We start from the raw sequence: 20222 nt of genomic DNA on the forward strand, positions 1-20222 counted from the left end.
CTACTAGACCAGGTTGCTCCAAGCCCTGCCCAGTCTGGCTTTGAGTTGCTCCAAGCTGGGTCTGTCACCCCTGAGTTTTTCATCCTGTGTTGGCCATCCCAAATCCTACATATAGGAGGGGGTTCTGTGGGGCTCAACATTGATTTTCCTGCAGTGACTCATTGCTTGGGAATTCCCAGGTCTAGGCAATTAATTTACCAAAGATTTTTTTTCTCATTAATAACCTAATATTTATTAAATAGGAATTTTATATAGGTCAAGGAGTAATGGGTGCAAGTTGAAGGAGGGGAAATTTAGATTAGATATTAGGAAGAAATTATTAACTTTGAGGGTGGTCAGAAATTAACTTTGAGACACTGGAACAGGATGCCAAAGGTGGTTGTGGCTGCCCCATCCCTGGAAGTGTCAAAGGCCAGGTTCAATAAGGCCTTGAACAGCCTGGACTAGTGGAAGGTGTCCCTGCCCATGGCAGGGGGTGGGACTAGGTGAGCTTTAAGGTTCCTTCCAACAGCCTCACATTTTATGATTTGGGAAAACATTTCCACTGTGAGGGTGGTTAGACACTGAACAGGAACCCAGAGAGGTGGTGAGATTTCCATCTTGGGTTATGTTCAAAACTTGACTGAACAGGGCTCTGAGAAACCAAATCTCATCTTTTCTGACTTTAAATTCCCTGTAATTTTTTCATTGTGAGCTCTCTGGGACAGGACCCACTTCACCATTTCTTCTCCAGGTATATTTAATGTTTTCAGTATTTCATCATTTACTCCCTGCCCTCTCCAAGAAGCCGATGAGGGTAGACAGAATCAAGCAGAAACCTTCTGGTTTTATTATCATTGTTTTATTTCCATTAGTTCTAAAGGTGTAGAAGTTACGTGGATTGGTAGCCATACTACTTCATAATAGATATTTTTTTACATCTTTAAATAATTACAGCTTGTTCAGTTGGTTGGTTTCCCTCTCCCCCTTACAAATAAGTGTCTATTTCCATGAGACCTTCCCAGATGACCTGGGAAGCTTCAAACTTTATACATGGGGAGAAAAAAAAAAGGCAAAACAAAACACCCCCCCCCCCCGACATAGTCACAGCTTCAATGTTACATTGAGAGTTGTTGATTTGTTTTAAAGATCCCTTGCAATGTTCCTGAGCTCCTCCTGATTGTACCCTCTCCATCCAAGCCCATAAGATTGCAAGTGATCTGTGGATCTTGTCTGATCAATTTACAAAGAATAACTGAAGTGAATCAAGATACTGCACTTCCACAAGGAGCAAAGACGTTTAGAAGTGGTTAAATGACCTTTCTTGGCTCCCTGTCCTGGTTCTCATCTGCCCATATCATTTGGTGGCCACTGGGCCAGTGCCAAGGTCTGGTTTGACACCCCAAAACCTTGTGCTGTAAACCCTTCAGCATCAAAGTTTTCCTAATTAGGGATGATCTCAAGGGGAACAAATCCCACAAATGCAGTTTTAAATGTGCTGAGGTGTTTTGCAGGAGTGGGCCCTTCCCTCCTGTTCCTCAGAGAAGGGATAGTTCTCAGTCCTGCATTTGTGTAGGACCTGGTATGGATCAGGTTCACCAGCAATAAAAGCACTAATAAAACCAATAATTACTTTGCCTTAATGGGTCTCTAATAATTGTATCTAATTGATTACCGAAGCAGGCTCTAACTGCCTCCCCCATCACAGGCAGGGAAGCAGAGCTCAGGTGGAACCTGTAATCTTCTAATTGCTCCTTTTACTGGAAGGAGCTGAGTGTCCTGACAGTGGCAGCACTTTAATCCTCTTGTCCTGTGAGTATCCCTTGGTCTGTCACCTCTGGAGTTTGTCATCCTGCATTGACCACCCCTGCACAATGTGGTTCTGAGTGATTCCTGGGCTTAGAAACCATGTTCAGCCTCCCACAATGACTCCTTACATGGGAATCCCCAAATGTGAGTAATTAATTTGCCAGTGATTCTTGGAAAAACATTTCCAGCATGAGAGCAGTCAAACACTGGAACAGGAACCCAGAGAGGTGCTGGATTTCCGTCCTTGGGAATATTCAAAAGTTGCCTGAACAAGGCCTTGAGAGACCTGATTTTGTCCCTTCTGAGTTAAATTATTCTGTAATTTGATCTGTAGAAGCCTTGAAGAAGGAGACTCATCAGTTACGGTGTGTTTGTACCCCACCTGAAATGGTGATGCTCATCTGAGATCTGTCTCTCACCATCCTGATATCAGCACTGGCCTGAAAAAGACAAAATCTCCTGGGCCAACAGCAGCTCTACAACAGTTTTGGGTGATTGAAAAGAGCCACAGAACCAAACTTCTGCTTCTGGTGCAGAAAGGGGGACAAAAGAGCTAATTTCTACCCTGAAAGAGTTGTCCTCTACCCCTAAAGCTGTCCTCGCAGCCCCCAGAACTTCGCATTTTGAAATCAGATTTCTTGTTCTGTTTTCAGGAACTTGTAAATGCTCCTCACTCTGTTTCAAGAATTGCTTTTCAGGCTTTGAGGAAGGCTAAAATCCAGTTAATAAATCTCTACCAAGGGGACATAAGGCAGATATGTTCTGCAGGGATTTTTCCTCCTGGCATTACAAGCAGAGCTCTTTCTGGCATCTCTGAGTGGGTTTTAAGGGCAGGAGAAAAATGCCACTAGGGAATTTAGCTTTGAGGGAAGGAGGAGGAGCACAGCAATAGGGAAGGAAAGGGAGAACCAGTGTGAGCCTCCAGATGGAAGGAGAAATGGGGATGTGGTTGGTCTGGACTTTTAATCCTCATCAGGAGGCTCCACTCCCTCTTGGGACTTTCCAGGGTAGTTCTGGATTTCTCAAAAGTTGGCATGAGCCACGTGGCATTTTGTGGCACAGGCTGCTGTGTTATGGCCAGGAATTCACAGCCAGATCCCAGGAGAGCTCGACTGCCATTTACAAAAGGGATTTACTTCAAGGAGGAGTTTTGCTAAAGATCTTCCTGCCAGTGGAGAAACACCTTTGTGTTTTCACCTCTTTTTTTTCAGGGCTATTTCTGGCCTCTTCTCTAAAGCCTAGCAGGTCTGAACAAAATCACAGAATTTAATTTCTTTATATTCATGTTTCATGAATGTCTTTCCCTCATCTGTAATTAGCACTAATGAGGCTAAACACTGCATTGGCTCCATAAAACAGTGGGAACTGGTGCAAACACCACCCAGCTGTTCCCATGGCACCATTGCCATGGTGCTTTTCTCTAGGGAGTGTGGAGGCTCTGTCACCCCTACAATACCCTGCAAATCTGAGCTATGGAGAGAACGGGGAATGTGGGAGACTCTCCAGTCATGACCAGTCCAGTTGAATCCTTCTCCTTAGAGAGGCTTTTACACCATAGGGAGGAAAAAGGTGAGTTCAAGCAAAGACAACACAGTGCCATTCTTTTGCTTCAAACCTGTCCGTGGCTCTCCTCTTCACCAAGTCACATGCCTTAGTTTGTGTGCAAGAACACTCCTTGTGGGAGTGTTAAACAGTGGGAGGCAGAGGGTGGCACATTTGGGAGGGTTGCACAATCCCCCTAAGAGATTTTTCACTTGGTAGTTCTGTACTTGAGTTCTGGATGGGGGGAGGAAAAGAGAGGAGCTGGGAAGGCAAGAAGGGTGACAGAGCTTGGGAGCAGACAGAAACCAGAGTGAAGAATCTTGCAGGATGAAGTCTCCCAGGAACTCTCTGCGTGGACAGGCAAAGCTGTCCTTCCTTGGAAATGTTGATGCAAACATCATGGGAAGCATCTGGTGAAGCACTTGGGCTGCCCAGGGGAGCTGTGGTGTCTGCCGTGCTGGAGTTGGAGTTTGTTAAACCAGAGGCAGAGCAGTCAGGGCTGGATTAGCCAGGACTGATCCCTTTGGGAAAAGGGAATGAGTCCTGCTCTTAGCATCTCTTCCAACTCCATTTGCCAGGATTCCCTGGTAGCTGAGAGCCTTATGGGCAAGCAAACAGTCGAGTCTTGTTTAATGGAGTTATGCTTCTCTTGCAGGCAAGCAAGTCTGTGCACATGCTTGATAAGGAAAACAGCCCCTGCCACCTCCAGTAGGGGCTGAAGCCACTGCTTGTTGCAAAAAGTGAAATCCTAAAGGATTAGATGTGGGAAATGGTCACGAGCCAGCTGTTAGGGGGAAAGTGGGCACTCACAGTACAGCCAAAAATAAGTGACAGTCAGATTTCATCAGTGGCATCCAAACCAACATAAAAATAGGCAAAATAATTAAATTATCTGTCTGAAAAGCAGTGGCCCAGCAGTGTCAGAAAAGCATCTTTCACTTGCTGTGCTCTTGAATAATCTCTAAACCTGGCTTGTCGCTATCCATCAGGGAAGAGCCCAGCCATTTTCTCCAGGATCTGATGACCAGCATGGGTCTCATCTACCTTCTTCCGGAAGGTTCCTTCTTCCAAAATCCTCCTTTGACTTTGGACAGACCTACTCCAGGCTCAGCCAACAACCTTTTGAAAACACAGTCCCATGATTTTGTAGTGATAAATAGGAAAGGAGTTACTATTAAATACAGACATTCATCAGCTTTCCAGACCATCTAGAAAAATGAAGACAATGCTCTACATGTGTGAGCTGAGGAGGAAGGGGGATGTCTCTTTTTTTCTACATCATATCAAATCCACTAAAGCCACTAAAGAATCTCTAGTGAAGTCTGTTCAGCAAACTGTCCTGGAACTGGCTCCATTTGGTGGAAGATCACTGAATTTGGGTAATGAGAAGACAATGGCATTTTCTTCTGTTCAGGAAAAGAATGGGTGGTGGCAGAAGAAGTGTCTCTGTTCCACCACTGTCTGAGTCTTAAAATGCCATATATTTAATTGTTAAATAAAACTCAAGAACTGTGTCTGTCTCTGTGTTTCTGGCTGTTTCATAGTAAGTGGTGACAGTCAAATAGAGAGGCTCATTTACAGTGGGGAAAAAGGCTTTGAATCCATGAGTTACTCTGAGATTTGGGTCTTCTCTGTTCATTTCATAAGAGCTCCCCTACACCTCGGATAAGTTCTCTTTACCTCTTTGCTGGAACATCTCACAAGGGGAGAGAAGGCAGGAGAGCAGGGGAGGTGGAGACAACATTGACTTGATGATTACGTGGCATCTTCTTAATCTCTCAAGCAGATCAGCCTGGAGTTCATAGGGAAAGGACCAGGTTATGCAGTTATGATGTCCCCATGGTTCTCAGCCAGCACCAGGCTGTTCCAGGAGTCCTGTTTGGAGCTGGTTTGGGGAGACTGGCTCATGGCTGACTGGTAAGCCTGGGGGGAAAGCTTCAAAGCTGAGATCGCAGGGTGAATGGATGATCCATGTCCAGACATAGCAGAGACTGAGAATGCCTATAGAAAAAGGAGAATGCTGTGAAAAAAAAGCTTCAAACCTTAGAGAACCATGTAAATCCCTTTAGTGTGGGCTGGTGCTGTTGTAAAAATATGTCCGGATTTGCTGCAGGGGTGGAGATTGCACCTTATGTGGGATACTTTGGGCAGGCTTTCTCCCTGTCTCTTTCTCCCTTTCTTTTTAATTCTAGAAACACAGAATGATTTAGGTTTGAAGAGACCTTAATGATCATCTCCTTCCCACCCCCTGCCATGGACAGGGACACCGTTTGCCTTCCCTTGGAGGTTGCTCCAAGCCCCGTCCAGCCTGACCTTGGACACTTGCAGGGATGGGGCACCCACAGCTTCTCTGGGCATCCTGTGCCAGGGCCTCACCATCCTCACATGGAAGAATTGCTTCCCAATATCCAGTCTAAACCTCCCTCTTTCAGTTTGAAGCCATTCCCCTTTGTCCTATCACTCTAGACCTTTGCAAATAGTCTCTCTCTCCATCTTTTCCTGCAGCCTCCCTTCAGGTGCTTAAGTACCTAAGTAAAGTTAGGAGGATGTTCTCCCCATGTCTACCATCCTATTTCCCTTTTTTTTTTTTTCCCCCACTGCCAACACCTCCCCTCAGTACCTGAGAAACAGGGCTGGGGTGCCCATAGTGAGATGAGAGCCCAGGTTCTGTTTTGATGGGGCGCATTTCCTCAGTGGTCGTGGTGCTGCTGCTGCTGCTGCTGGTGGAGCTGGTGGTTGGGGTAAGACTCTCGCTGCTGGATGGGCCTGGGATAAAACCAGAGGGTAAAACAGGCTCTTTTCAAAGACCTTTCAGTACAGAGTTGTGCCCACTCACCCAGAAGTGAGTGTGGTAAAAATAAATTTTAAAATAGTTAGGAAGGATATTCAGGTATTTAGACATCCCCCATTTTTTAAAAAATTGGCCTGTTTTGTCATTGGATCTCTCTAATTTGAGGGCACTGTGGTTAGAAATACAAGTGCACACACAAATACACATAACAAAATAAATTCCTTCATTCAATACTTACCTGCTGGTGCCTTTGTTTTGTTAAGGTTCTTAGGCTTGCGTTTCCTTGTCTGAATTCCCTCTTTTCTCATGGCTAAAGGCCTTGGAACCTGTGGATCCAAATAGAAAAGCACATTTGTTTCTGAATGTCCTTAAGGTCATCTACGAGAACATGATTCCAATTCTAACTTGTGGTCGAGCTGGTTTAATTGAAAACAACAACAAGATGGATCCCAAATTCCCTGGTCAAGGGAGATTCAAGATGTGCATCCAAATGGGAACAAGAAGGCAGATCACACCATGGTATTGAGTGTTTTAGGGCCAGAAGGGAACTACAGCTCATGTGTTTGTGCTTCTGACTTGCCTTTTTTACTAAAGTGCCTGAATTTATGTGGGAAGAATCTGAGCCTTGTTTTATTAGGTTTTAAGACTTATTTGCAAAGGGGACCTAATTAGTAAGTGAGACATACCCAGCATGTCTACACCCCCTTGCAGGTATAAACACGACATAACCTTGAGGGGGCCTAAACCCAAAAGGACAGCGGGAAAAGCAATTCCAGGAGAGCACAGAGCTATGTAAAGAACCCAGCCCCCAGCCTGGTGCCATGAGCACCCTCCCACAGCAAGGATTTACCCCATGGAGCTTCATGTAGAGCCCGCAGGCGTTGCAGACAGGCTCCCCCTCGGCGTTCCTGCGCCAGAGCGTGGTGGTCGTCGTGTGGCAGTTGGCACAGGAGAGCCCAACTCGGCGGGATGCTGACTGTGGGGACAACAGAGCAAGGAAACACATTAGCCCTGCAATGCCCTCACCAGCTGCCCCCCACATCCCAGCCAGCTCACTCCACCACATCTCAGGGTTCCCTCTCCTCTTGCCTCTCGTATTCCTCTGGCTTTTTATTTTTTGCTCCTTTGCAGTTGTCCAACTGCCTCTTTCTGCCCCTCTTGCCTTTCCACTGACTCTAGGAGGTCTCAGCTCTCCAGGGCCATTTCAGACATGAAATACAATCATTGGAAAAGACGTCCAAGATCATCGAGTCCAGCCTGTGACTGATGGCCCCTCTGTCACCCTGCCCAGAGCACTGAGGACCACATCCAGTTGTTCCTTGGACACCTCCAGGGATGGGGACTCAGCACCTCCCTGGGCAGCCCCTGCCAATGCCTGACCACTGTTTCAGTGAAGAAATTCTTCTGGATGTCCAATGTGAACCTCTCCTGGCACAGCTTGAGGTTCTGTCCTTTCATCCAGTCCCTGTTTCCTGGCAGCAGAGCCCAACCCCCACCTGGCTGCCCCCTCCTGTCAGGGAGTTGTGGAGGGCCAGAAGGTCCCCCCTGAGCCTCCTTTTCTCCAGAATCCCACATCACCTGAACAGAGCCCCAGATCTCCAGCAGCTCTAGTGGCAGCTTAGAGACCCCCTGCACCTACACTTAGATGTCTGGATCTCAGACCATCCTGCCTTTTCCAGCTCCCAAGCCCTTCCAGGCATCGTGGCTATCCCAAGACAATGTTCTCAATACCATAAATGTTACATATTCCTTGCTGGCTTTGTGCTATGTTGTTTATAGAGCTCAAGGGGAAGATAAAAAAAGAGAAGCTTCCAGCAGTGTTTACTTCCTCTTGATAAAGAGGGATAATTAATAGGAAGTCTAACTAATGAATTAGTGCAGGGAGCAGACCCAAAGTTCCTTTTCTGGGTAAACTGGTTTAGTCAGGCTCAGAAGGCAACAGGAGAAAGCAATGGGCTTGAAGCCATATAAAATACAAGTTTTGAGCAGGGAAACAGTGGGAGATGGAGGGAGAAAAAGCCATGTCCTCCACATCTGCCTGACTTTTGCCATCATCCTTCAAAGCTCAGGCCTTAGAGGCCAGTAAATGAGAGAGGGGAGATCCTGTGTGCCGGGGTGAGATTCCTGCCTGGATCAGTCGGACTCTGGAAAGGAGTTTCACAAGAGGGCGCTCGGTGGCTGCTGGCAGCGCTCAGGCTGCCCGTGTCACTTTTGTCACTCGCAGGGGACGGCTGGGTTTGGGCACAGACAGCTGAGAGATGCAAAGAGCAGGGCAGTGTGGGGATGGAGCCTCGTGGAAAACAAGACGTGTGGAAATCTGGGTTTCCGGTGGCTGCTCTTAGCTTGGGTTCATGATCATAGAATGTTATGATCATAGAATGTTCATGTCATAGAATTTTAAGCGGTTAGAAGACATCTTAAAGCTCATCTAGCCCCTGGGCAGGGACACCTTCACTAGACCAGATTGCTCAAGGCCTTATCCAGCCTGGCTTTGAACAGTCTCAGGGCTGGAGCATCCACAGCTTCCCTGGGTAGCCTATTCCAGACTCTCACCACCCTCACAGAGAAAAATTCTTACTAATACCAAACCTAAATTTCCCCTCTTTAAAGTTGTACCCATTGCTCCTTTCCTATCGCTCCAGTTCCTGATGAAGAGTCACAGATTCCCTGTAGGACCCTTCAGATAATGGAGAGGGCTGTGAGGTCTCCACAAGACCTTCTCTTCTCCAGGCTGAACAGTCCCAACCTTCTCAGCCTGTCGTGATGGACTCATGTCATTGGGAACACAGAGACCTTCCCAAAACCCCTCACCAAAACATGCAGGGAGCAGCAGATGATCAACACTGAGCTCACAGAATCATGCAGTGGTTTGGGTTGGGAGGGACCTTAACGATCATCAAGTTTCACCCCCTGCCATGAGCAAGGACACCTTCTACTATCCCAGGTTGGTCCAAGCCCCATCCACATTTGCCATGGGCAATTCCAGGGATCCAGGGGCAGCCAAAGCTTCTCTAGGCACCCTGTGCCAGGGTCTCAGCACCCTCACAGGGAAGAATTTCTTCCTAACATCCCATTTAAACCTGCTCTGTCAGTTTGAAACCATTCCCAGTTGTCCTGTCGTCCTTGTAAATAGTGTCTCTCCATCTTTCCTATAGGCTTCCTTCAGGATAGTTGCAATTAGGTCAACCCAAAGCTTTCTCTTTTCCAGGCTGAACAATCCTGTTCCCATCCCCCAGGTTCCTAGTGCGTACCTCACCCTGACCCCAGAGGCTTTGGGATGCCCTGACCTGCCCTACAAGGGGGGCTTCACCTCACCCAACAGATCTGGGAAGAGAGTATCCAAAAAAAGTATCCAGAAAAGTCACCATGAAATGAGGGGCTCACCCAGCAGTGACCAGGGACCCTGTGGGTAAGAGAAGATGGACTGGTGCTGTGCTGGAACTGGAAAGAGTTGCCATTCCTCCAAATCTCCCAAAATCACCCTGTGTCCTACAGCCCCTTCCACTGCCTGTCTGAGTGTCTGAAGAACTGCTCTGGGCAGTACCAGGGCTTGGAGTATCCCAAGCATGAGAAAATCTGGCTTGTTTTGAAAGTCTGGACCTCAGCTGGGCAGATGGGAGTTGAAACACCCCTGGCATCTCCAGCTGGCTGAGATTTCTTTGCCTCCTCCTCCTCCCACATGTGTGATCTTGACTTACCAGCCTCCTCTGGGGTTTGAACAGGGGCCGGTTGATGCCGTTCATCTTGTGGTAGAGCCCGCAGGCGTTGCAGAGGTAGTGCCCCGTGCCGTCCCTCCTCCACAGCGGGGTGGACATGGCCCCACAGTTGACACATTCTCGCCCCTCGGAATAATCATCAAAGAATTCTGCTGCCAGGATGGGAGAGAAGGGAAAAGACTCCGTTAATCAGGTGGCTGTACCTGTAATTGCTGCTCTGCTTCTCAGTTTAGCCCAGAAGGGATATTTCAAGAAATTGCAAATATTCAGATTTTATGTGTTGCAAGAAACAGATCTTCCTTCCCCAAGGAAGCCCCCCCAGGATTATTGGAAAGAGGGACTCGTTTCCTTGCCATGGCTACAGGACTTCTGTGGCCACAGTGATATGCTGGGACACAGATACCAGGAGGCAGAAATAGAAACCTTTCCCTTCTGCTCTGATGTTATCCAGTTTTCAAGATTGGCCATAGCCAGGGCAAGCAGATCGGGGCAGGCGAACAACCCTGGTTACAACCAAGGCAGATTCCTGGGACCATGGATAAACACAAACCCCGCAGAGCAGAACTGCCCAGAGGTCAGGCAGCTGCATCTCAGCTGGGCAGGGAAAACCATTCCATGTGCCCTGCTCCCCATGGGAATGCTCCTCACTCATCCCTTCTGCTGGGGGAATGACTGCAGGGGAGGAACCTCCAGGTTCCAGGGGAGGTTTGTGTACCTCCAGGGGAGGTTTGTGTGCCTTCACTCCATTCTCTGCAAAGGAAGCATCCCCTGAATTGCAGGAATCCACATGTACAACTTGAAGGTTCTCTGTCCATGGAAAGGGGTTGGAAATGGATGGTCTTTAAGGTCCCTTCCAACCCAAACCATTCCACTGTTCAAACCCAGCTCAGGCTGACAGCTAACAGGGATTGTTGGGAATTTATGTGTGTCAGACTCAGCTTTTGATGGAAATCTGTATTGTGCTTGATGCCACACTCCAGGGCTTGCTGCATTCACCCTCTGCATTCCTAGTACATCCTGCACTGGGGCTTGGCTGCAGCTGGGGTGTGAGGGACAATTGGGCATGGAGTAATAGGTGAAGGGGGAATGCATTTAAACTGACAGAGGGCAGGATTAGGTCAGATGTTAGGAAGAAATTCTTCCCTGCGAAGGTGGTGAGGCCCTGGTACAGGTTTCACGGAGAAGCTGTGGCTGTTCCATCCCTTGGAAGTGTCCAAGACCAGGCTGGACAGGGCTTGCAGCAACCTGGGAGGTTGGAAGGTGTCCCTGCCCATGGCAGGGCTGTGGAATGAGATGAACTCTAAGGTGCCTTCCAACCCAAACCATTCTGTCATTCTCTGAACTGCCCTGGGCTGGGCTAGTCCAGTCCCTCTGCTGTGACAGAACCAGGAGGTTCAAAGGTCAGCACAACACAGCTCAAATGCATCATCCTTTGGAAAGACACAACTCCCTCCCCATTCCATACAAACCCTTCCAGAAACCAAGGACTTCACTGTCACTTTATTTTTTTGTCCACCTGCTTCTTACACAAAAATCTCAGCTTCCTGCTGGAAGACAATTGCTCCCCAAGAAGCAAACCAACAAAATTTGGTTTCTGGCAGAGTCTTGCCTCAGTCCTATGTGGATTCTCTGATGTCTAGCAAGGGTTATGTTCAGACATGGCCTTATTTTCTCTTTTCCCCAGACTATTTTTGGAAAATCTGCAGGAAACTGCATAACTGTGAAGCGGCCAAAGGACAAAAAAATTAATGAAGTGGCGCCAGTTAGCAGAGACAAATATTCACGTGAGCCTAATTCTCCTTAGGAAATCTGGCTAAAAATGGCAGGAGATTACACTGTGTGTCCATGGGGAAATGGTAGAGAGCACTAATTTATTGTACCCAAGCAGCTCTGGATCCAGCAAAGCAGGAATCCAGTATCTTCCCAGCAGCTCAGGAAAATCTCACTACCCTGGGGCAGTTCTGGTGGTTTCAAAAAGATGGGAATCCCTCCAGGTGATTTTTGTCCACAGGGATTCAGTGATACCATAACCCTCACTTTCAACCTTAAAATGACAATTGAGTCACAGCCAAAATCTAGATCAAATAAACTTCCTTTGAAAAGAGAAGGGATTGGAACAGCTGGTCAGGAAAGAATTCGTTTCCTTGAAAAATCTCAAGAAAGGAAAACATTTCACTTTTTTTTTTTTTCATCTTAGAAGTTGTTGAGGTTTTTGATTATAATTTTCCAAAGAAAAAGCCGAAGTATTTTTGCGGTAATTTTTTTCCTATAAAAAATGCCTTCTTCTTCAAAAATAATTCAGTACAGAATTGTGGACATAATCCAGGGAGAATTTAGCAGAGCAGAGGTAATCAAAAGGTAACAGTTAAAACTTGAGTGATTTGAGTTATGCCTGTGACTAATTACAAAATACTGTCTTTCTTGGAAATTTTTCCACCAAGAAACCAAAATATAAAAGTTTTCAATCAAAAATAAAGGAGAAAATTCCTAACAGTCCCTCAGAAATGTTAAGAATTGGACTAGTTCTTGAATAAGAAAAGTCCCTCAAAAAATGTCAGGTATGGATATATTTCTGCTTTTAGAAAAATGTAAGTCTCCTACCTGCTGGCAATAAATAATTTGTTGCCAAGAGTTGAATGTTATTTCCCAAACGGGGCTCCAGTACCATGTTAGTTTCAGTGTTGGTTTCTCATCAACATCCAAAACACCAGTGCAAACCTGCCTTGAGACCTGCTCTCCTTTCCCATCTGCATTTGATTGATGTTCTTCCCTATTTCTTTGGTGCTTTTGGGTTGGGTTTTGGAGTTTTTCCCCAGTTTCCTTGGGATTTGGGTCTGGAACATCTCTCTCAAGGGACTTCCATAGAATCACAGAATGGTTTGGGTAGGAAGAGACCTTAAAGCCCATCTCATTCCAACCCCCTGCCATGGGCAGGGACACCTTAAATTATCCCAGCTTGCTCCAAGCCCCATCCAAATTTTCATTGGTTGAAGTTTCCAAAACTTCCCTTCTGCTTCCGTGGCAATAACATTTGTGAGACTTTTCCCTATCAGCTCTAGGCAAAGGTGATCCTTGTGAACGTTCATAAACAGGAATCATTGGTGTTTGAGTCAGGGAAGGGACAGACTTTGTTCCCAGGGGACACCGAGGCTCCAGCAGTGGGTGGCTCTCCCTAATCACAGCCCTATCAGATGGGTGTGTCCCCTCTGGGCGCCACCCAGTGCTGAGTCAGATGACACCTGCCAAGTGCAACCTCATTAAAAATATTCCTGCAGCCCTGACAGAGCAGGGAGAGCTCCTTGACCTCCAGAGATTTCACCTGGAGGAGAGATATCCTCACCTGCTTCAAAGAATGCTTTGGGATGGCACAGAAGGTGTCTTGAACACTTCTGGAAATTGGTTTAGAGATGATGATATGGGCTTGGTGTGTGTCATTTATTGAACAAAGTTGTTTCGGCCCTAAGGAAGTGGGAAACAAGTGACTGGATTTCTTTCCAAAGGAAATGATATTTTTATAATTGTTATTTTGTATATATACAATTATATTTATATATGTAATTTCACAGCACTAGAGAACTCCAGGATGAAGTTGCCAAGGGGAGCTTTCTGAGCTGTCCTTCTGGCCACACATCCCCCCTGCTCTGAAGAACCCTGAAGATCTACAAAATAGTGAGAAAGGGTCACCTGAAGACCTGCAGCCTGTGCAGTTTGATGTGGGAGGGTGTTCAGGACCCAGGAAACAAAAATGTTCCCAGGGCTCAGAGCCCACAGGAGCTGGGATCTACCATCAGGCTGAGCTAAATGGGGTATGGAGGTCACTGGGCTTCAAATGCACTAATTGTTTAATTTGTCACTGTTATTAATAATGGGGATTAAGGAGACTCCCCAGGAAAAAGCAGCAAAGTGTTTCCTTGGCTTCTGGCTCAGGGCTGGAGCTCTAAATCCTGGCATTATGAGATCCCCTGACACTTATTCCTTGTACTTTGCAGCCGGGAAAGGAAACGTTTATTCAGGCAGCAAATGGCCCGAGCGGCTCCCGGAGGGCCCTGAACAATGAGGGGGGAAGGAAAGGCTCCCCCAGTCGCACTCAGGGCAACAATTTCCGTTCTGTGGCACAGGAGCCACTGCCTGATAATGGAGATTTATGGGTCCATCCGGTGACCTCTGGAATGGCCTTTCTGCTGGAAAGATTTACTCCCTCTCCCTAAGCCAGGTACAGCCAGCACTGGGACAGGGTTGAGGAAAGGATTTGCTGATCGGGCTGAGAAGGACGTCAGCCCACAGCTGGGGGAGCCTCATGTGTGCTGAGTGGCCTCATCTTCCTCTTTGAATGTTCAGCTTCCCCACGTGCCTATGCCAAGCCCTTATCTTGTATCTTGGGATCATTCAGTCCTTTTTATGGGCTGGGTCCCTGGTGTTGGCTAATCCTGATGGCCTTCTACTTAATTCTTCATAAAACCCTGCCTTTAGTCAATGAAGGAGCTTCTCACATGAAAGCAGATCATGAAATCTCACTGAATGACCAGTGGAGAGGATGGATTGTGTCCCATCCCTATCCTGGTCATCAACTTGCTGTGTAAAATGAGATCTTTTCCCCTCGCATCTACTGTTTATGAGCACTGCAAGGTCCTCAGGGCAGGAAATGTCATTTGTGTGTTGCACAACAGTCCCACTAATCTTGGGTGAGGCCTTGAGTACACTCATGTCAGAAATACTTTCCACAATGGGATATCCAGTCCCCAGGGAGCCAGGAGTGATTCCTGTGTGGGACATGTGGGTCTGGTAGGGAAAAAAGAATTCTTGGATGTGGCCCTTCGTGACACTTGGTTGTTGGGAGGGGTCCTTCACATCCACTGAGATCAGCCTGTATGGACAATGCTGATGTCATCAAAAAAGCAGATTGGAGCTGGTCCTGCCAGCCTCCACCTCCAGCACCTCTGACTCACCAAAAGTCTGAGGAATTTTGCCTTCCCAAACAGGAGAACCAGATACCCACTTGCAACTCAACCAAAGGCTTTAGCCTGGAGCATGGCTTGAAGTGACTTCTTCCTACCATCTCTGCAACCCCCAACTCTGCCAGCCTGGCACTAAATCCATTCCTGAGTCCAGACCTTTGGGCTTTCTTTAGGAACCCATCCCTGGAAGTGGTTCAGGCCAGGTTGGATGGGGCTTGGAGCAACCTGGGATAGTGGAAGGTGTCCCTGCCCATGGCAGGGGGTGGAACTGGATGAGCTTTAATGTCCCTTCCAACCCAAAACATTCTGTGATTCTGTGATTAAATCTCTTTGCACAGGGAAGATCATCTTGAATGCATAAACCTGATGGATCAGGAACCTAAGGAATGATAACAGAAAAAGGAAGGGTTTTGAATCCTTCAGTTCAGCGCCAGCATCCAATTTCTGAATTTCTCTTCCCAAACCATCCTGTGGAAGGGGACAAAGAGCCCTCCCTACCCTGGTTTGGGTCAGACCCTCCTGCTTGAGAAAGAACAAGGTTGTCTTCTACTTCCCTCCAACCCCCTCCTGCCTTCACCCTCTCTGGGTGGAAAGAGACTTCCATTAATATAGCACTGGAGTTTTGTTTACAGTTGGAGAGATATTTGATATCAACAATTCCCCCTGCAGAAGTGTCTTCTCAACCCAATGAAGCAACTCAGCAAAGGAGGAACTGTCCTTCAAACACAGCCAGGCCACTTAGAGGCTCTAAACACAGCCTGAGAGCAGTTTTCCCAGCAGAGAAGCAGTTTCCTAAAACAATTTGTTATGATAAGAGGTGAGAGCCACGATCCTGTGTATACACAAACCCCAAATGGACTCTCGGGGGCACTCGCAGCTGAGGCAAAGGACATGGACACCCTGGAATCCCACCCAGGACACCCTCACCTTCTGCTTCAAGGGACAGCCACAAGAGCATGCCAGGGGAAACGGGATTTACCATTCCCAGCCGCTCTGTCCCAAATCCCAAAATTTTTCCCATTAAAAAGTGGCAGTTTGGAAATCCTTCCTATTCTTCAAGCCTTTTGGGGTCCTTTAAACCAGCACTTTGCTGTCACATCTTCTTTTTCTCTGGGATGGGTTGAGGTGTTTCCATGAATTGCATGATTACAGAACCTGAAGTTTCAAGGGGAAAAACCCACCAAAAGGTTTCTGGTCAGATCACATCCCAGCTAAAAGGGCTGGTTGGTCCAGGATTGGGGCAGAGAAGGAAAAAAAAAAAAAATAGAGAGACAAAAGGGGAATAGGCAGGGAGTGACTGGGCAAATTTTAAAACCCCAGATTTATGCATGGGGGAGCTCTGTAGCCAAAGGAAAGCTGTCATTGAGCCTTTCTTGTGTCCATAGGGTCATCACCATCTTAGCACACAGGCTGGGATCAGAAAGTAAGGATGGAGCTAATGGAGCCAAGGGTGTTGCTGTAAAAACAGGTTTTGCTCATTGGCTTTTCCCCCTCTGCTCCCTCTTCTCTTCCTGTTTTCTCTCAGACAGAATTAGGGGAAAATTCACCCCGGGTTTTAGATATTAATGGGATCTAAACACAGGGAGAGCAGGACAGCGCCTGTCCGAGCAGTGCCCATCTCTGGGCTGGGAGCTGTGGGAATGTGGCTCTCTGCTCTCCCCTGGTATGGGTTAACAGAAGGCATCGCCCATGTGATTGAGGATCTGCAGGAAGTGGGGAACCAGGTAAATTCCCCACACTTAGCCAGTAACATGGTTTTAAGCAAAATGCATCATTGTGCAGACTCACAGACATGGCTTGGTGCCATCCCAGAAAGTTTTAGGGTTTATCTGACACATCTGTGGTGGAGAAAGTGGCTGTGTACCCAGTTAGCTGCCTGGGCCAAACAGTTTTCCCTCTGAAAACATAAAGACCCTACTTATTGCTGATGAAAACATTCACCCTACAGTCTGGCTTTTCAGAAGGCAAAGAAATCTGCTTTTTCCCCGGCTTCATGAAACACCACAGCGAGCCATTTCCCGTGCAACCCTTCCCAGGCCAAATGTTTCACGTCAAGGCAAAGGGAACATTGTGTCCCTCCCCTGCAGCACTCCCTGCTCTGCCTGCAGCAAGCCAAGGTCTGTGGCACACACCATTGCCAGCAGCCAGGAATACTCCTTTTCCTTCATGGATATGTTTTCTGTGCTTTGAAGGACGGTGGAGGTGGAAGCAGCCAAAGGACCAGCTGAGATCGTGTGCAGGAGGGCCACGATGGGAAGATTGGGCAAATTCTGGGCCTGGCTTGGAGTTCAGTCTTGGCTCGGCATTAGGATGCCCTTGAGCAAGGCTTTTCATCTCGTGGTAACACTGTTCTTTCCCCATGACAAGAAGTGACACTGGAGGGGGGCAAGAGGACAGCTTTCAAAAGCCACAGCTGGAGATAAGAAATGGATGGAAGAAGGATGGGTGGAAACAAGCTGGATTCCTCTAAATCAGATCTAAACAGTACTTTGGGAAGGGGCAGGAGCTAGGGCATGGCCAACCTGGTTGCTTGGAAAAGCACTGACAGCTCCTCAGCACACAAAAACCACCAGAGCCCAAACCATCCAGCCCCATGGTTATCCCAGAGCTGAGTGGAAAGACAGTCCACAAACACACTGAAGGACCATGTCCCACATCCCAAAGGTGCACAGCCTGCTCTGAAGGAGACAAGAATGCAGGCATCCCTGAGGGTCTTTTGGTGGGAGCCTCTTGGCCACCTTTTTGAGACAACCTGGTGTCCAACAGCAGCTTCTGCTGACTGTCAAGTTGTGCCTGGGTGAACTCCCACCCACCAAGGTGACCTCCCCTTCCTTACTCCTCCTTGCAGTTCTTACACTTGTAAATATCCGAGGCTCCTCTGATAAACAGAAGATTCCTCCGCTTATCGACTGTCCAAATATTTTTTAACAAATCTCAGATTAGCATGGAGAGCCCAGGGAATGGGCAAGACGGGGTCAGCCACAGCCTGGGGTCTGCTTGGCAGGAGGCACCTGGAAATGGTCTTTCTCTCTTTTGACAAAGGATAAAGAGCCACAGCCTTGCCCTCCTTGAAATGTGGCCCATCTCCAAGTGGATGTACCTGTTGAGACTCTTCTTTGATGGCGTCAGGGAAGGGACAGTGGGGAAAAAATAAAGAGGATCAGAAAAGCTTGGGATTTGCAGTGCCATGGTCCCTTCTGGGCAGCTGTTTCTGAGTTGGGAACAGGTAATGGATCATGTGCAGCCATTCTTGGTGTCCCCACAGGGGATCACAAGCAGGTGTGCTGTGGAGTCCTGCCAAGCTGCTGCTCTGTGGCTGAGCCATGGGAATTGGCCTTATGGCTACAGGGTAACTGGTGAGCCAGGGCCAGCTACTGGGTAGGTGGTGAAGCCTGACCCTAAGCCCAGCCAGCAGAGTCTGGCCCTGTTCAAATGTTCTGAGACCCCAATCACACCCAAACTTCTTCCCAGGAGCTGCACCAGGATATGCTGGGCTCAGACTGAGATGATCTGTGATTGGACCATGCCAGGGGCTAATAATTATCACAGAATCACAGAATATCCTGAGATAGAAGGGATCCACAGGAAACATTGAGTCCAACCCCTGCCTCTGCACAGGACAACCCCAAGATGATTCTTCACCAGTGACTGAAGATTATGGTCTGTTGAGTTTTCATTAGGAGATGGGGGAATGTGCATCCTTGGGCATTCCAAAGCCTCTTCCACACACCCTCAGCCACTGCTGAGTTGGTTATCCTGCTAGGGATCTTAAAACATGCATTTCTACAGTCCTACAACTCCAGGAACTCCAAGTTTGGGGTGAGGGTTTTTTTCCCCAGATCAGAAGGACAGACATTTATCTAAAGCACACAGGCAAAATCTTTCTTGTAGAAATACAATAATACAATTGTATTATTGTCATTATATTTGTGGGCATGTGGTGTATGTATATATAAACATATATATTTGTATATACACACATAACATGTCCTAGAATCACAGAATGGTTTGGTTTGGGTTGGAAAGGATCTTAAACATCATTTAGTTCCAGACCCTCTTCCATAGGCAGGGATGCCTGGGATGTCCTTGAGAATGCCATTGTAGCAAGTTAGGAATCATCTCCAATCAATTCTTTCTGGGTTTGCTATTAAAATTATTATTATTCTGTGACCTTATAGAACTTAGCTATATAGAGTGTTGTGTGAATATATATTTATATATTTGTGCACAAATATATAAATATATATTCACAAATATATAAATATATTTGTATATATTTTAAAAAACTCATTTTATATGTGTTAAACACATATGATCTATTAAAACACCTCACTTTATAAATATAAAACACACCTGTACCATGTGTAGGAATATATGGAATATGTGGGACTGCTCCACATATCCAATCCCTCCCTGAGCACGACAGCACCGACCAATACTGACATATCCAAACTCCAAACCCCTGTCCCAGTTTTTCTCTAATTTCACTGATATAGACACAGGCTCTGCCTCCAGTTCAGAGCTGTTCTACTGATAAATCCCCCTCAGAGGAGCTGCACCAGCACAAGCCAGGCCAGATCCCGGCCTCCCAGCGGGACTCCAGCCAGGGACAAACAAAAAGGTGTTTACTAGGGCTCATCACGTTAGAGGGGACAGTGAGTTTGTCTAACCCCTGGCCCTTCTCTTTTCCTCTTTTATTAGCTATTCTGGATGTTAAGTCAACTCAGCCCCCGAGCGGGGCGGGAGGAGGGGATGATAAAGCATCTGCAAAGGTCACTTCGCAGCCCAGGCCAATAAAACGGCAGGTACCGAACTTATCAGGGCCACATATAACTTGCAGTTTTTCTAACTCAATTGATTGGACTTTTTATCTAAAATAACAGGCATTATAAGATAGGCGAAAGTCGAGATAAGGAGGAAAATTGAGTAGCCTCGAATCAAGATCAGCCTGGGGACAGGTTCAAACTCCCACACCTGCCCCAGAGGAATCAATGAAAGTTTCTTGGCGCCGTCCGCTCGTTTTGAAATGCTGCTGAAGTTGGGTGAACTTTGAGACCGCGGCGTTTATTCTGTGATTATAATTAACCTGCTCACCCGTTGTTATTGATTTGTGTGGAGGGAGGTGCCAGAGCCTAACTGGGATGTGAGTTTGGGAAGAGAAGTGCTCAGGGAGAGCAGAAAAGAGTGAGACCCTTACCTGGCTTGAGGCAAAGGGAAGGGGGTACAAGGGGGATTTCACCCTCCTGCTTGTGGTCCTACTTATTTTGGGAAATGAAAAGACCCTCAAGCCCAGATCTTCATGTCCAGAGGGGCAGGATAAATTACAGCATCACTCATCTGTCCCAGGGAAATAATGTAGGACTGAAACATGGGAAAAGTCATACCCAGCATTCAGAGCATCATCCCAGCCCAGGGGAGTGTGAGGAAGAG

General features: G+C 47.2%; 1 protein-coding gene across 2 annotated transcripts in view; it reads right to left on the reverse strand.

Annotated features, from left to right (window-relative positions):
• Positions 1–842: 842 nt before the first annotated feature.
• The window catches only part of GATA4 (GATA binding protein 4), a 28037-nt gene continuing 8657 nt past the window's right edge, over positions 843–20222 (reverse strand). The window contains exons 2-6 of one of the 2 annotated variants that reach the window (XM_059843103.1): positions 9820–9986; positions 6972–7097; positions 6360–6447; positions 5951–6096; positions 843–5331 (exon numbers count right to left, since the gene is read on the reverse strand). In XM_059843103.1, coding sequence (XP_059699086.1) covers positions 5149–5331; positions 5951–6096; positions 6360–6447; positions 6972–7097; positions 9820–9986 — 710 coding nt within the window. In that variant the 3' untranslated portion in view covers positions 843–5148. Of the gene's footprint in view, positions 5332–5950; positions 6097–6359; positions 6448–6971; positions 7098–9819; positions 9990–20222 lie in introns of both variants that reach the window. The other variant, XM_059843102.1, reaches the window with a different exon arrangement.

Source organism: Haemorhous mexicanus, chromosome 3, assembly GCF_027477595.1.
Source record: "Haemorhous mexicanus isolate bHaeMex1 chromosome 3, bHaeMex1.pri, whole genome shotgun sequence".
Classification (NCBI taxonomy): domain Eukaryota; kingdom Metazoa; phylum Chordata; class Aves; order Passeriformes; family Fringillidae; genus Haemorhous; species Haemorhous mexicanus.